Source organism: Lissotriton helveticus, chromosome 3_1 (genome assembly GCF_964261635.1).
Source record: "Lissotriton helveticus chromosome 3_1, aLisHel1.1, whole genome shotgun sequence".
Taxonomy (NCBI): domain Eukaryota; kingdom Metazoa; phylum Chordata; class Amphibia; order Caudata; family Salamandridae; genus Lissotriton; species Lissotriton helveticus.
In genome coordinates, this window is record NC_136061.1 from 716,807,019 (window position 1) to 716,822,439 (window position 15,421).

The 15,421-nt window shown below is 41.0% G+C and overlaps 1 protein-coding gene across 2 annotated transcripts in view; it reads right to left on the reverse strand.

The window, feature by feature from the left end:
* Window positions 1-15,421, reverse strand: part of CSTF3 (cleavage stimulation factor subunit 3) — a 601,400-nt gene that overhangs the window by 68,120 nt on the left and 517,859 nt on the right. For both annotated transcript variants that reach the window (XM_078680868.1, XM_078680867.1), the window contains one exon: window positions 7,119-7,213. In XM_078680868.1, the coding sequence (XP_078536994.1) occupies window positions 7,119-7,213 (95 nt within the window). The remainder of the gene's footprint in view (window positions 1-7,118; window positions 7,214-15,421) is intronic.

Below are 15,421 nucleotides of genomic sequence, written 5' to 3' on the forward strand. Positions count from 1 at the left end.
GCTTCCAGCAATGCACCAGGCCTCCTTTCGGCCGCAGTCTGGGCCGTCTCGCATCACCGATAAACGGGTGTTCTTTGCAACGAAATCAGCACAGGATCAAGCGGGTGTTCTCCGCAGTCTTTAGGGATCGTGGGGTCCGAGACCCAGTGTCAGGTTATACGGATTAATGCCGGATTAATTTGCTCGATCGGCGGAGCTGCGGAGTTAGGCAGCCATTCCGCTCGGCAGCCAAGCCACACCTGCTATCAAACAGGTTGCCTGGGAACGAGCAGTCACCCTCGTGCTGCGGAGGGCCCCTTATGCCTGCGCTCTCCTCCTGAAGTGGCTTCCCGGTTACCACCATATTCAGTCAGTAATGGATGTGTCCAGTTGGTATGAAGGTGGTTGCACTTTGACGGGAGACCTTTACCTCAAACAACATCTTCCTATCCTTTGAGGCTGCAAAGAACACTATTGAGTCCCAGAAGGCCACTTCCTCCAGTATGCTAAAATAACTCGTACGATCTGCGAAATCTGGACTACTTTCCCAACTGAGCCAGAGGAATAGCGCACACTGTGCACAATCCTAGATCCAGGCTACTTCCGGGTATTAATTTCTCGGTTATACAGGGCCCTGAAATAAGATTGTAGATTTGATTTAACAGAGACGCAGGACAGGTGGAAGAAGGACCTACCTGTGCCATTAAGAGGGGGGATGTAAGTGTGCACTCGCACAGGTCCAAGATATTTCGAGCAATGCCCGATTTAAGCTTACACAGTTTAATTACCTCCACTGCACCTACCTGACTCCTCTGCGCTTATCTAATTTTGAACCTTCATACTCACCAAAATGCGGTGCCTGCATGGCCCTTTTCGTACATGTCACTTGTGATTGCCCCATGATCCGCTCTTGCTGGAGTGTAGTGCTGGATACGTTGCGGAGGGCAACAAAGCTCCCAATTGAGCCAACAGTCAACCACTGCCTGCTGGGTGTGCTACTAATCCCCATGGCCACAGTCCCAACCCCAACCACGTGCAGCATAAATTCAACATGCTGGTGTTGGCGAAACGCAGCATAGCTATCCACTGGAAGCTAGCCGCAGCCCCCCTCCCGGAGAAATGGAGGGCAGACCTCTGCGAATGGGGAGTAGCAGAAGAGCGCCGTATACGCAAGGTCCGTACAGATGAGTACGCAGACGGAGACCTAGAGGCTTGGGGAGTCATGCTGGAGAGCACACAGGGGACAGACCACACTGGAGGGAGCGACACTAAACAATCACAGAACGGGACTCCGAAGCCCACGTGGAGGGACTGCCCGGTGAGCCTCCTCCCCTCTGCGATAATGACCATAACTTCGGGCCCCTCCCTAACTGAGGAAACATTTCCTGGCCCACAACATGCACCTTCGTGTCGGCCACTAGCTAGCTCATATGCCGCTGGCTTGGAGATTTCATGGATAAATTATGCCTTTTTCACTAATCTACTTTTCACTTAAGACCCCATTGCCAAATTGCATCATACTTCACCCACCCAGACGCACCTCGGCTTGTATAAGGTCGTTTGCCTGCGCCTTATATTGGTCAGGTAGATGTTGTAGTAATGTCTCTAACTGATCATAGTGAGCCCGGTCATATCTTGCAAGGAGGGCTTGTGTATTAGCAATGCGCCATGTATTGGTAGCTTGTGCAGCTATCCTTTTGCCTGAAGCAGCTACTACCTTAGATTCTTTATCAGGGGGTGGTGCTTCACCTGATGTCTGAGAGTTTGCTCTTTTTCTAGCATTTGACACGACTAGGGAATCTAAGGGTAGCTGTCCTTTAACGTAGGCAGGATCGCCAGGAGCAGGCCTGTACTTTTTCTCAATTCTGGGTTTTAGAATCCTAGCACGTACAGGATCTTTAAATACTTCTGGAGCATGTTTGATGACCCCTTTAATCATAGGAAGAATTTGAACAGACTTTTGTAATTGTTCAAACGTATCTAATAAAAAGTCTTCCTCTGCCTCATCTGAATGCATGGTGACCCCATGATAGATGGCAGCTCTATTCAGTAAGTGCCCAAAACCAATGTTGTCTTCTGGGGGAGAAGGTTTTGATGGATATGAATGTGGGTCAGGAATGTCTGGCACATCTTGTGGGTTTGGGCACTCCCAATCTGGATCATCAACAGGGTAGGGAAAAGGCTCATCTGGGTCTACCCCTCCCCCTATGCTATACTCATCATCATTTGGAGGTGTATGTGGTGAAGAATGAGGAGGAGAGTTTCAGGAGAAGGTTGAGGAGAAATGTTAAGAGGAACAGGAGATGAAGGAGAAGGAAGTATAGGAGAAGAAGGGTGCCTAGGAGATGTGGTATCTGAAGGGTCTGAATCGTCTTCGGGAACGAGCGGAATTTCTTCGTCAAATATATCCACCGGTTCTGAAGCCGATCTCTGCATGTCCTGTCGATGGGCCCTCCGATCTTGAATGGTCTTCTTGGATTTGTCGTGTTCTGGCGATAAGCACAGGTTACAGACCTCGTGATGGTCACTGTGTGGAAACTTTGCTCCACACTTGGGGCATCTTTTGAATGGCGTCTTTTCCATGAGGTGTAGGCCTCACGGCGTGGATAGGCCCAACGGCCCGCGTCAACGACCGGAATCGAGCTGATGGAGTCGAGTCGACGTTTACCGATATCGAAAGTAGTTTGGTGAAATTTGAATACGTTTTTACACGTAAAAGTACTTGAAAAGTAGATTTCGAACCGGAGCGGAAAAGTTTCATCCGAACCCAGTGGCGGAAAAAAACAATCTAAGGATGGAGCCGATGCCCATGCGCACTATCGTCCAAAGGAGGAGTCACCTATCTCGTGACTACAAAAGACTTCTTCCAAGACGACAACAACATGCCATCATCCGAGCCCAACACCAGGTGGCGATCTAATGCTAAGTGTACAATCTGCAGCTCATATGCCTCGAACATTTACTTTCCAACTGACGCAGAAGCTTCTCCCTCATGCCACCACGCCTCAGTGTGGATATGCAGTCTATCACTGAGTATTGGAGGTGATTTAAGTTATTGTTATGCACCTCCTTGAAATGCCTGGCTACCGGATAAGCTGGACCACTGTTGACAATAGCTCTCAGGTGCTGCAGAATACGCAAATGCACCTGCAGCTTGGTACTACCGATGTTGCGCAAACCACATTTGCATTCCAGGATGTAAATTGCAAACTCTGTTCTGCATGTGAGCCAGTACTTGATGATGAGTGGTGCATTTCTGAATGTGGAGTCTAGCTGCGTGATGTTTTTTCCAAACTTACAGGTTCTACACCTGTTACATTTCACGAAAACCTTTCTGTCAGCCAGCCAGTTCTGAGTGGTTTTGATTTCTGGACTGTTTCTCGCTAATGCATCGCGCATAGAGAAAGCACGCCTGTAGGTGATATTAGGGTGGTCTGCTACCAATGAGCCCAGAGTGGGGGTCAGATTTAATAATAACCCAATGTTTATTGATGGCTGATCTAATCCCTCTTTCCTTAGTGTTATGGGTTATTTAGGAGCATGCATTCTCATATGGAAGGATCTACTTGTCTGTAAGGTTCTTATTACTCAAGCTGCCTGTTGGATTTTTCATCCACATTGTTCGAAACAAATGCTGCTCATTAAAAGAACAAGGAAAAGTGGGAAACCCACTACACCCTTGGAGGCTTATGTAGTGTATATACTAACAGGTAATCGTGCCTACAAGGGATTTCTTTTAGTACACTCAGTTCAAATTTCAATATAGTAGACAATGGTCGCAAGCTCGGTCTAGTAGCTTATATTTGAATAATCAAGAGTTGAATTTGTTCATTTATATCAGAAGGAATCTGCTATAGATACTCTTCAAACTGGTGTAAATTTTTCAAAATGCAAACTTTATAATGAAAAAAGATTTATCAAAGGGTACAAAAGACTAAAACAGCACACAGTGACTGAGGTTTATGAATGATTCGGTGTCACAAACACCTCATGGTCACTAGTGTGAGCATCTATTCCAAACAATATGTATAAAAGGAAAGTGAAACTGATAAACACAGAAAACAATTCCTTAGGGAGGGTAGATCACAGAGGAAATAGATGTATTTGTCGATGTTTTGTTCTGTATGGTCCATTTGTAACAACAAATCATTTGTAAACCTCAGTCACGGTGTGCTGTTTTAGTCTTTTGTACTCTTTGATAAATCTTTTTTCATTATGAAGTTTTCATTGTGAAAAATGTACACCTGTTTGCTACTAGAGGGAGCTTTCAACCATCGTCTAATATATTGAATTTTGAACTGAGTGTACTGAAAGAAATCCCTTGTAGGCATGATAGCTCATTAAAAGAGGCTCTTAATTATAGCTATTTGTGCCTCAGGGTTGAATCCAGCGATTAGTATTCGTGCATTTCTATGCAGTACCATGACCATACACAGTTGTCTACAGGTTGCATCAGCTCAATCCAATGACGATTTTAGTCAGATATTAGACATGATATTCCCTTCCTTCCAAAATTATACTTTTTGCAATTTTAGAATTGTTCTGATAGATGATTGCAGGAAGCTGGCACTTTACGTGATATACCTCTAAGTGGTTATATTGTGTAAGGAGTCCAGCGAAACACCCGGAAGTGTACAGGGCTCAATGTAAACTTAAAGTGCTCTATTTGTGGCAGTGTGTTCGAGCAGCCTTAGGACTAACACAGAGAAGTGTAAGACATTTGTTATGCACACAGTGATTAACAAATACCATGTTGGAAGCTGGCTCTGTATATACTATACCAAAGTAAGGTATAGTATGCACAGAGTCCAGTGGCTCCCCAGAGGCTTTACAGAGGCTTAAGTATATAACACTAATGGTCTCTTTTGTGGTAGTGTGGGCGAGCAGTTAGGCGTATCAGAGGGTTGTGTTAAGTATTTGTTGTACACACTCAGGCAACAAATGATTACACACACACACTCAATGATTAAAATCGACAAAATCGAGGCCAATTGTTTGCAAAAATATTACTTTTTGTATGTTTATTACTTAGAACCAAAGATACTTTGTTGCAGTAAAATACATTTTCCAATATCACAATTTTTCTGTATAAAAAGTGGAAACTTAGTGCATTTTTCAAACAGTTCAATGTTATCCTAGGGAAGGAAAACAATAATGCAATTTTACAGGTAGATAAATAACTTGCAATTCCAGTATACAGGTTTTAGGATCAACAATGGGAAAGGGTGAAGTAAGTATAGAGATTGCATCACCAGCGGCACTGTGGGCAGCGGGTGCAGAGGTAAAATTCGGACACTGGGGCCCGATGTTAATCAAGACTGGTGGGGCACTCAAAGAGGTGTGGGCTGAATGTAGGTAAAATCAGAGCTGGGGATCAATATCCAGGGGTAGCCATATTACCAGCTCTTTTCATGGTTGTACTAACAATGACTCAAGTTTACATGGGCCTTTAAGTATAACAGGTCATGCAGAGGGGGTCTGTGTTTCTTCTCACTGGGTATAGAAGCCTTGCAAGAGGCAGCGGGTGCAGAGGTAAAATTCGGACACTGGGGCCCGATGTTAATCAAGACTGGTGGGGCACTCAAAGAGGTGTGGGCTGAATGTAGGTAAAATCAGAGCTGGGGATCAATATCCAGGGGTAGCCATATTACCAGCTCTTTTCATGGTTGTACTAACAATGAGTCAAGTTTACATGGGCCTTTAAGTATAACAGGTCATGCAGAGGGGGTCTGTGTTTCTTCTCACTGGGTATAGAAGCCTTGCAAGAGGCAGGTTCTTTAAATACTTAGCTCAACAGTTGTAATGCACTATGTAACACAGGAGAGGATGCAGGGTGTAGCTGTACACCCTATGTATCCTCTGCCCTTTTAACAACTATGATAAAGGGAAATGAGATCATCTAGATGCGTATAGCTCCACATCTTCTTGTGGTGAATGTGCCTATCTTATTCCATATGTCGCTGTCTGACTCATGTGTGTTTTCCTGTTGCACATCACACATATCCTCCTCCTCATCTATCTGTAGCTGAGGATCCTAGGTCTGAATTTCAGGTTCTGAAGGCGAGGACAGGACCCAACTATTAAATGATGGAATAACTAGAAGACGTTCACACAGCATAACCTTGTGAAACGCCTGTATGGTAAATAGGACAGAAATGAGTAACTGAAGTGGGAATCCGGTGAGCAAATATAAATTTCTGTAGCAATTCCCGAGTCATCAGGGAACAAACAGGGTGCAGCACTGAATAACACCTTACCCCTCACACCTGGAATTACCACATCTCTTTTTTCAAGTTAGCTGGAACAAGGGCCTATGAATACATTAGGAACATCAGAAGAAAACACAAATCTAGTGACTTGATCAATAGAAACTATTTATGGTAAGGTAAGACATAGCTTTCATTCAAACTACCATTTCTTACTGTTTAATAATTGCCGTCCTGCAATGTCACTCACAAAGCAAACTTAAGGCAGCACAAACATCAGTTGATGATGGACATTATTTACTGGTGGATTAAAGAAATAACAATTACTTCCCAGTAATACAGAATTAAATTATATTAATTATCTTCAGCTAACGAATGAAAGTGGGCATTTTTTCTGACCCAGGTACAGTCAGTGAGACAAAAGTGCTTATGGGACTGAGTATACCTATTTGATTTTAACAGGGACCATTTTATGGACGAATTGTAGTGATTTTACCCTACCCATTTCTTTCAATCAGTTAATAAAAACAAATGTTTGAAAAAATGAAAAAGAAAATGGACGCAAAGCTGAGTTCATAAGTCAAAAATAGGTTCTAACATTCTAAAACAAAAATGCATCAGGCTGTCACAAAGATGAAGTAAGGTACTTGTGGAAGTAACAATTTTGTTTACTTTAGATACATTTATTAGATTAACATTCAAACTTCTTTTTTGCACGAACTATGGGAAGGAAGCAATCCTCTTTTCTACTGTTTGAGTTGTTGACCAGTTTGACCAACCGGGTAAGATAGTATCCCATTTTAGGCAAAAAAAAATGGTATCTTTAATTGTGAGGCAAATTCTTTCACCACCTGCGCCTGGGCACTGATGGTTAAGACCACTGTCAACATGAGGAGTGAAAACGCACAAGGGTTTATATATGTCATTACACACCTGGTAACAAATAGGAGGGGGGAGCAGCTTCATTAGGACTACAGCAGCTGGAGGGACTGGGAACACACCACCTGGAACAGGATGCAAACCTGGAGCTATTGGGAGCAAAATAAGAAAGTTTACAGCATATTATAGATAACAAAGTAGCCAACATTTTTAGATAAATGAACGAACTTAAGGATGAGACAAGGAATAGTTGCACACCTCAAAGTCATTTAAATGTATCTTATAATGATGAGTACTATTACTATAGATAACTTCCGATATCTAACATTATGTACGCAACAGTGAGGCGCCTAGTGAAAGATTTTACTGATCTGCTATCATGTGGGTAAACTCAAACAGTTTGTAGTAGTTATAAAAACTGATTGCAGAGATGTTAAATATCTCATACGTTCTGTTTGAAAGAGAAGAGGAAGAAGAGGGCATCGTTTATAGTGCAGCAAAGTAACAAACATGCTGCGTAAACAATTATATGACTTACCAGTTGTGGAACTTTCTGACAGCGGTAAAAGATTAATTGTGTTAACAATACTCAGAATATCTCTGCAAATAAGATACTACACAGAACTGTATTTCATTCAAATGAATTATTTATCAAACCCTAAACTATTATTAATGTAACTTTTAACAAGCTTATTAACCTGATCTTTAGAGATACCCATCGTACCTCACAGATCCACTGCCTTTTTTGTCTTGAATAGAAGTTTCAAATTGAAACTTAAGTCTTTGGTGCCATTAGGACATACTTTGTCTAGAGAGCAACAGGACAGAGAAAGAGAGGAAGTTTGAGCATCAGCAAGCTGCCATTCTGCATATGTCTCTCAATATAATAAGTACAATCGTTCCCTTCAGTTAGGATAATTAATCTACTACCTTATACAAGGATCTCATGGGAATTGCATCCAATGGCTGCTTAACTAAATAATTAAAAACACCTATTCATTTAACAGGTGGTCCTATTCATTTTCAAATTATTTAAAACAATACTAAGCTACATTATAAAGGTCAAAATATATGTTAGTTAAGATATTAATTCTCATGGGATACTAGAATCATTAGACTCTTTGAGAAGAACGTTGGTTCAAAATGGTTGATACTACGCTTCTAACAGTTGAAGCTAACAATATGTGAGTATCAGCAATATCTGCAATGTATTGGTGGTATATTTTATTTTTTGGGTCAGACATAAGGGCTTCTAGACCCCAAACCATTTTTCCACAAGATCAACGACACTTTAAAGTGCATGTCCCAGTTTTTTGTGAGTTTAAAAGCATCAAAGCTTTTCTATTTATGTGGTAGATTAATTTGATTCTTCCTGCAGTTTGGAAACAGCCTATTTCCAAAACCTGCTATGTTAACAATAGCTAGAGTTTGTCTTTAAATTATTATATCTTAAATAAGGATTTGGCTTTGCAATTTACATGCTATAATTCCCACCTTCCCTGTGTTGTGCAATATTACCAAGTATATCAACAAAAATAGGGTACTTGTTACTGTCTAGAAAAGAAGACAAGAGAATGGTTGGAAATAGAAAAATGTGAGGGGGATCTTCCTTATTTGGAAGTGGTGCTCTCACACACCCAAGTGAGTGTCATGCATCATCATTGGGCATTTTGCTCCTCGTGGGGCCGGCACTGCAATGCCTCACGGGCCCCGCGAGAGGGCTCTTTGATGTAGATTTTTGAAGCTGTGATGGTGCGTGCAGGTGTGTGGAGCGGACAGTGGAGTGTATACGTTATTTTAAAACTACCTGAAGGATGCCCTGTGATAAGTTTATTAGGGGTCCTTATGGTAGGGTAAAAAAAGGAGATAAAAACTTGGCAGTCGATGCACAGATAGGAAGCACAACTCCTTGGTGAATAGAGCATAAACACAATGTAGTTTATGCTTGATTAGGTCCACATGTTTAATGCCCTAGTGAACCAGACGGATCAGTGGCATTTCTTCAGGACCAGTGACTGTTATGTAGATCCAGCTCTAGGTCTGAAAGAGTGTGGGGGGGTTATAATATCTAGCCTATTCTGGTGGAACAGCATAAGGTCATGTAAGTACCTGAAAAGTGATTCCCCTATTATATGACATAATCCAACCAAGAGAGAGGGAAACAATAAGGGGACAAAATAATACTAATGAAAGCAATTAATTAAGCACAGAATAATTCGTAATGTGTTCTGGTAGGGGTGCTCGCAATAGAGAGTCACCTCAACATATCATTACAAAGTGCATAATGTGCTTTCATTCGTGAGCATCATTAGTAGTTTTTCATTTACAGAGGTGACATTGGTATCCACATTTCATGGTGTCACCTCTGTAAATCTTATAATGAGAAGATCTTTCATTTTTGCAGTGTCAAAACAAACCAACATATACGGACATATAGGACAAGGCTAAACATGACATATCTGCGTATATGAAAGATCTTTTCATTCTGAGATTCACAGAGGTGACACCATGCTAAGTGGATACCGATGTCACCTCTGTATATGATCAGCTACTAATGATGCTTACGAATGAAGGCACATTATTCACTTTGTAATATGTTTAGGTGAGTTTCTAATGTGAGCGCCTTTACCCAAACACAGTATTAATTATTCTGTGGTTAGTTCATTGCTTGCATTAGCATTATTTTTTCCTCTCTCTAGAGTGTATTATTTTATATAATAGGGGAAGCACAGTTTAGGTACTTGCATGACCTTACGCTGTTCCATCAGAATAGGCTAGATATTATAACACCTCAGAACTCTTTCAGACTTAAAGCGGGGTCTACACCACATTCACTGGACCTGAAGAAACGCAACCAGGAAGCCATCTGGACCACCAAGGTGTGAAACATGGCAACCTAATCAAACATAAATCACATTGCGTTTATTCTCTATTTACCAGACAGTCGCGCTTCCAATCTTTGCATCGACTGCCAAGTTTTTATCCCCTTTTTTCACCCTACCATAGAGACCCCTTAATAAACATATCACAGGGCACCCTTTAGGTAGTTTACCCTATTTTTGTTGAAACACTTATTATACCTTATTAGAAGCACTGGTACTGGACCTTAATTATGCTCATTGTCCCTTTCTTATTTTGATGTTTGAGAAATATTTCCAGCCAGGCATGTTCTACAATGCCAAAATGCATTGAACTGCTAGCCCAAATGTGCTCTTTTGTACGTTGTATCCAGCTCTGAAAACGGTTCTTTTTTTAGTGCATTTGAGGAGATCAACCCAACTTTGCCCACAGACAAATTATTCAATTTGTGGTTCTGAGTAGTAACATTTAAGGGCAGTTTCAATCTTTTGTGAAGATTTGATGTAACTTGAAGGTTTTGAAGTAACATCGGTGAGCTTGTCAACAGGGGTGAGGTTGGTGGGGGGGGAGGGACTCACTCAGGATCAAGAAGACAAAGCTAACTGTAGCAGAGAAATTTGGTTTATATATTTTCTCCCTTGAATCCATGCATATCATGCAAACACCATGCACAAAAAAAATATGTTTAACATCACCTTCCATGAGTATTTAACACCAATTAAACTGCTTAAGCATAGCATGCTCCCACTTAAAATAAAATAAGATACAACTCTATAGTGAAGATGAATCAAACCCAGAAAATTCAAAGCTGCTCTACTTCGAAAATAGGCACCAATGTTGCTTACAGATTTAAAGTAAATGTACTTTTTTACTGAACTATTTTTGTATTAAGTTTCTCTTCTTTTGTACATTACAACACATTGCTGCTCTTGTGAAGTCTGTGTTTTATTATAGCATCAATAAACATAGGATAGGTAAACAAGCAGCATCAGGTAACATGCCCAGTTGCATGAAATCAGATCTTAGATTCTGTAATGTGTACTCTGAGCATTACTGACGACAATTTAGTTTGAAGTGTTGTGTTAATGGCTTCGGTAAAATTCGAGGATTTCTTAAAATAGTTATATATTTTTGTACCAAATGTCTTACTTCAAGATGATCTCCTAAAAGAAGGATATTACCGATATGGTGCTGGACACAAATCCCCCCGCCCTCCAGTCACACTAGACAACGAATCTCAATTAAAACATGCAGAAAGGAGCTAAAACATAAGACATTTACTTACAACAATCTTTAATGGATAAGCATGGTATGCTAGGATAAGGGTTGTTGCTTTCTTCTTGTGCTGCTGAAATGAACCCCTCCCTGCTTAGATCATTGCATGCCACATCATTGTGGTTTTGCTGAACTATTTACTAGCCACAAGGGATTGTGGATAGATTGGCGCAACCTGTTTAATGTCTACTTGACATTTTATTCACACTGCAGCAGTGCAAGGGATGAGTTTCACATACATGGAAGGACGGAAAGCAACATATTCTGGGCTTTCTTCCTGACTTGCCATGTGCCAATTCGTATATAATAAAACTTTAATAGATTTTTTAAAAGGTTTTTTTAGAGACCACATTAGTACTTCGAAAACCTCGCCTTACCCTTGGTAGCAATGGCATAAAGCAGCACAATTTTCCTAAGCGATGTGTGAATCAAGTATTCGATAAGTAACAAAGCAACATTAAAGTCCAAAAACCAATCAGAATAAGCATTGGCATAGCCAATAGGTCTCGCCTTTGGGACCTTATAAGTGTTTAGTTATCCAGCACAATATCCTTGGTGCAACAACATCAACTGTTGCATGGCTTAACACTTAAGAGGTCCCAAAGGCGAAACCTTCAGTAATGCAACTGCTATTGCATTGCAAATGGTTTGATTGCCCAAGTGGCCACAAGCCTTTGTCTCTTTATTTACTTTGATTACACTGGCGCCATCCACGCTTTTGCTGTAAACATCTTAAGCTAAATCGCGGGAGCCACGATTGCTTCAAAAAGTAAGGATATTAGATGTAAAAACACCATACACCCCTAAATCTTGGCATTGTACTAGAAGCTATTTTGCTATTTTTTTTACATGTGAATCTATATTCCAGATTGAGAGATGTTAAAAAAAAAAAATAAGGCATATTTGCACTTTCACCCTAATTGTAAATTGGTAAATGCCTGCTAGTGTGAACATCTGTCATTTTAAGAGAGAACAAACACACACAAATCTATCATACTCACAGATTTAGGGGCCAATACCTTTTTGCGCATCTCTAAAAAGTAATACACGAGCTGCATCTTTGCTAGTTAATAGGCCACAATGACATGTGAGCATACCTCCATGTAATAAGAAGGGTCACAAGTTGTTGTTGTGCGTACACACCAGTATTTGCTATCAATTAAAACATGGCTAGCATTTGGACCTTGCAGACCTCAGCATACTAGAAGGACATAATGTAAACCAGACAGCGGCCAATTAAAGGAAAATGGATTTGTGATACAGAAAAATGCTAACGTTTCTGGTGAAGCTAAGGAGAGTAAGAGTACAAATCATGAGTAGGGTTGCAAACGGAGAAAATTAAATTACCAAACTTAAGTTCCTTTAAACATGACCAGCGACTTCTGAGACACAGTTTCAGTTCAGTTTATTGCATTATTACTTAAAATCATTAAAAATGGCATAAAACGAATTTCACAATGAAAACTGTGGTATCACATAAAATAGAATCATTGGTACATGGTAAGATTAAAATATTAAATACAAGATGGTTTGCCTGAAGTCCGATATCTTTTTGAGTTCAAGTAACATATTAAAAAATCCTTATCACAAACAGTAAAGATGTCTCTTATTTGGAGATATGCAACCAGCAATGGTGGTTAAAAAGCTGCTACTTTAAAACCAAAATAGAGCCTTTAAAGAGCTTAGTGCTGTATAGCCTGTAATGTTCGTACCAACTATAATTGTGTATTTTCAACCAGTGTTCTCTTTTGCTTGATCTGCTTGTCGGAGAAATGTCCTATTATGTGCAAAATATTTTACAACAAGACAGAATAATGGATGAGCCCTCCATCCAACTAATCACAGCTTGTCTGCATGTACGAATATTTAACTCGTTAAAGATCAATTTTAAAAAGGATTTCCTGATGGCCGCTGATCTGTCTCCAGTTACGTTACCGTTCAAGGTAATTAAGCCTAAAGCTTCCAGCTCTTGGATTGTTGATGTAATTCCCGGGGCATCCTTCCTCTTGCTTCTGAACTGTTTGCTGATGGTGAGATTACTGTTAAAATCTCCTGAAATTATCAAATTGCTGTGTTTGTGGGTCTTTTGTAGTGCAGCGCTTAATCAACTTCACCAATTTTAGAAATGTCTCCTTCTGTCGCTTTCTCTCTGGGTGGATGTATACGTTAATTATTATAAGTTGCCAGCTTTGCTGGTTAGAATGATGTTTACCATTCAATGTTAGTGCTTGCAGCCAATTTTCTCCAGCGTCTAATTCTTCTATGGACCAGTCATATTTTACCGTTGTGAAAAATGATAAACCTCCCCTTGGATGCCCAAACTTCGAGAATTTTTCTGCCAGGATGTGATGACCTGTGTAACCCGGAATTGGAACTGGTTTTGTGTCGCATGTCTCTTGGAGCAGTATTAGATCTTGATTTTGAATAAAGGACAGGGTTTCGTGGTCTTGACCAATTGCTCCAAATCCATGAGCGTTCCAAGAGCAGATCTTTATTAATTCCGGATGTTTTTCTACTGAACCTTGGTTGGTCCTGGTTGTATTCTTTAATACATTCCCTTTGTTCCCGACTTGGTGCTCCCTCATTGTATTATCGGAATCACTCCATGGGTTTTCGTTAGGTACTATTTTTGCTCCAGGCCATTGGAACCCAGGACCAACCTTGACTAATGCATAGCTACTGGTCAGGGTGTGTTGGGCTTGCTGTTTATTTTTGTGTGTTGAGTTGTTTTCCACTGTTAGCAAGGAGTTTCTAGTGCCACGTAGACAAAATATTTGGCCTTTCCGGGGCGAATGCCCGTTTTTGATGTCGCTGAATTTTTTAAGAGGGGGTACGGATATTTAGTTCGCTTGTGGAGTCTTAGAGTGATTCCCCGGGCTTCAAATATGGCCCTTGCTACTAGATCCTTGGAATTATAGATTGTCAAGGTCTCTTCTGTATCCATGGGGGACGCCGTTGGCTGAAATTCAATGGTGATGTTATTCATTCAAGGCCATATTCAAGGCCATATTCAAGGCCCTCCACTGCACCGGTCCTGCGTTTCTCAAATCTTTAATCATCCCACATCGACCAACGCGCAACCTCCGATCAGCTCATCTTCATTTGCTAGTCACCCCCAAAGCTAAAACCAAGAAATTCGGTGGTCGTCGCTTCTCCCACCTGGCACCCGGTTTTTGGAATCACCTCCCTCTATCAAATCCAGCCCTTCCCTCCTGAATTTCAGAAAATCGCTTAAAACTCATCTCTTCTCCCCCCTTGGTAAACTCCGCCACTCATGCCTCACCCTCACTTACTCTGTCTCCAAGCGCCAAGAAACCTATGGTGTCAGCGCGCTATACAAGTTGCACTTAACATAACATAACATAACATATTCCCATTAATTCTGGTATCTCATTAAACATTAACAAATTTCCTCGATTCAGTGTGTCTTGTCTTCCTTTTGTTCAATACTCTAGCGCAAATATACATTTTAAGTGAGTCTCTATAATATTGTTTAGGGGATTTATACTGTCCTCTATAACCAGCTGATGTTTATTAAGTAATTTGCGACCTATTTGAGGTTCTTGGCCTACATGTGCATTTCGGGCCCTTTCTTGGGGTGGGGCCTTAAGGATTATTTCCTTTGTTCCTGTTTCCCGGTTCCCAGGATTTTTCTGTGTTGTTGTCCATGGGGTTTCGGTTGTTTTTTTTAATCGATGAAAGCTTGCAGGTGCGACCCTTGTTATTTAGGGTAACTGCTAGCGGAATTAAGTTACTTTGTTCCTTGTTAATAATTTGGGTCTCTATTTTTTGTTCTGACGATGGAAACTTGCAGGTCCGACCCTTGGGGTTGGGCTACTCTAATCCTCTTTTTTAGTTTCGTACGGAGATTTTGCCCCTGATCTTTCTTCTGCTTTTAGCTATGATTTTTTTGTGCTTGTACCTTGTACCCCTTTGTCCTGGCTATGGTATCTGTGGCTTTGGGGGGCTAATTCTGTCTGGGCCCGTGGGGTTATTGCTACCTCTTCTCCGTTGTTGCTCAATTGTTTTTGCTCTAGTTTCTCCTTCTTGGAGCCTATCTTTTGAGCCCCTTTGTGGACCTTTTGTTTTTTTAGCTGTATTGATGTATTCCTGATTCGTTTTTTCTTGGTTGCTTAAAGCATTTACAAACGGAAGTGGGAGAGTAATGATTGGTTTATTTGGGTCCGCAGCCGTGTTTGATAAATTGGACCTTATGGTGGATA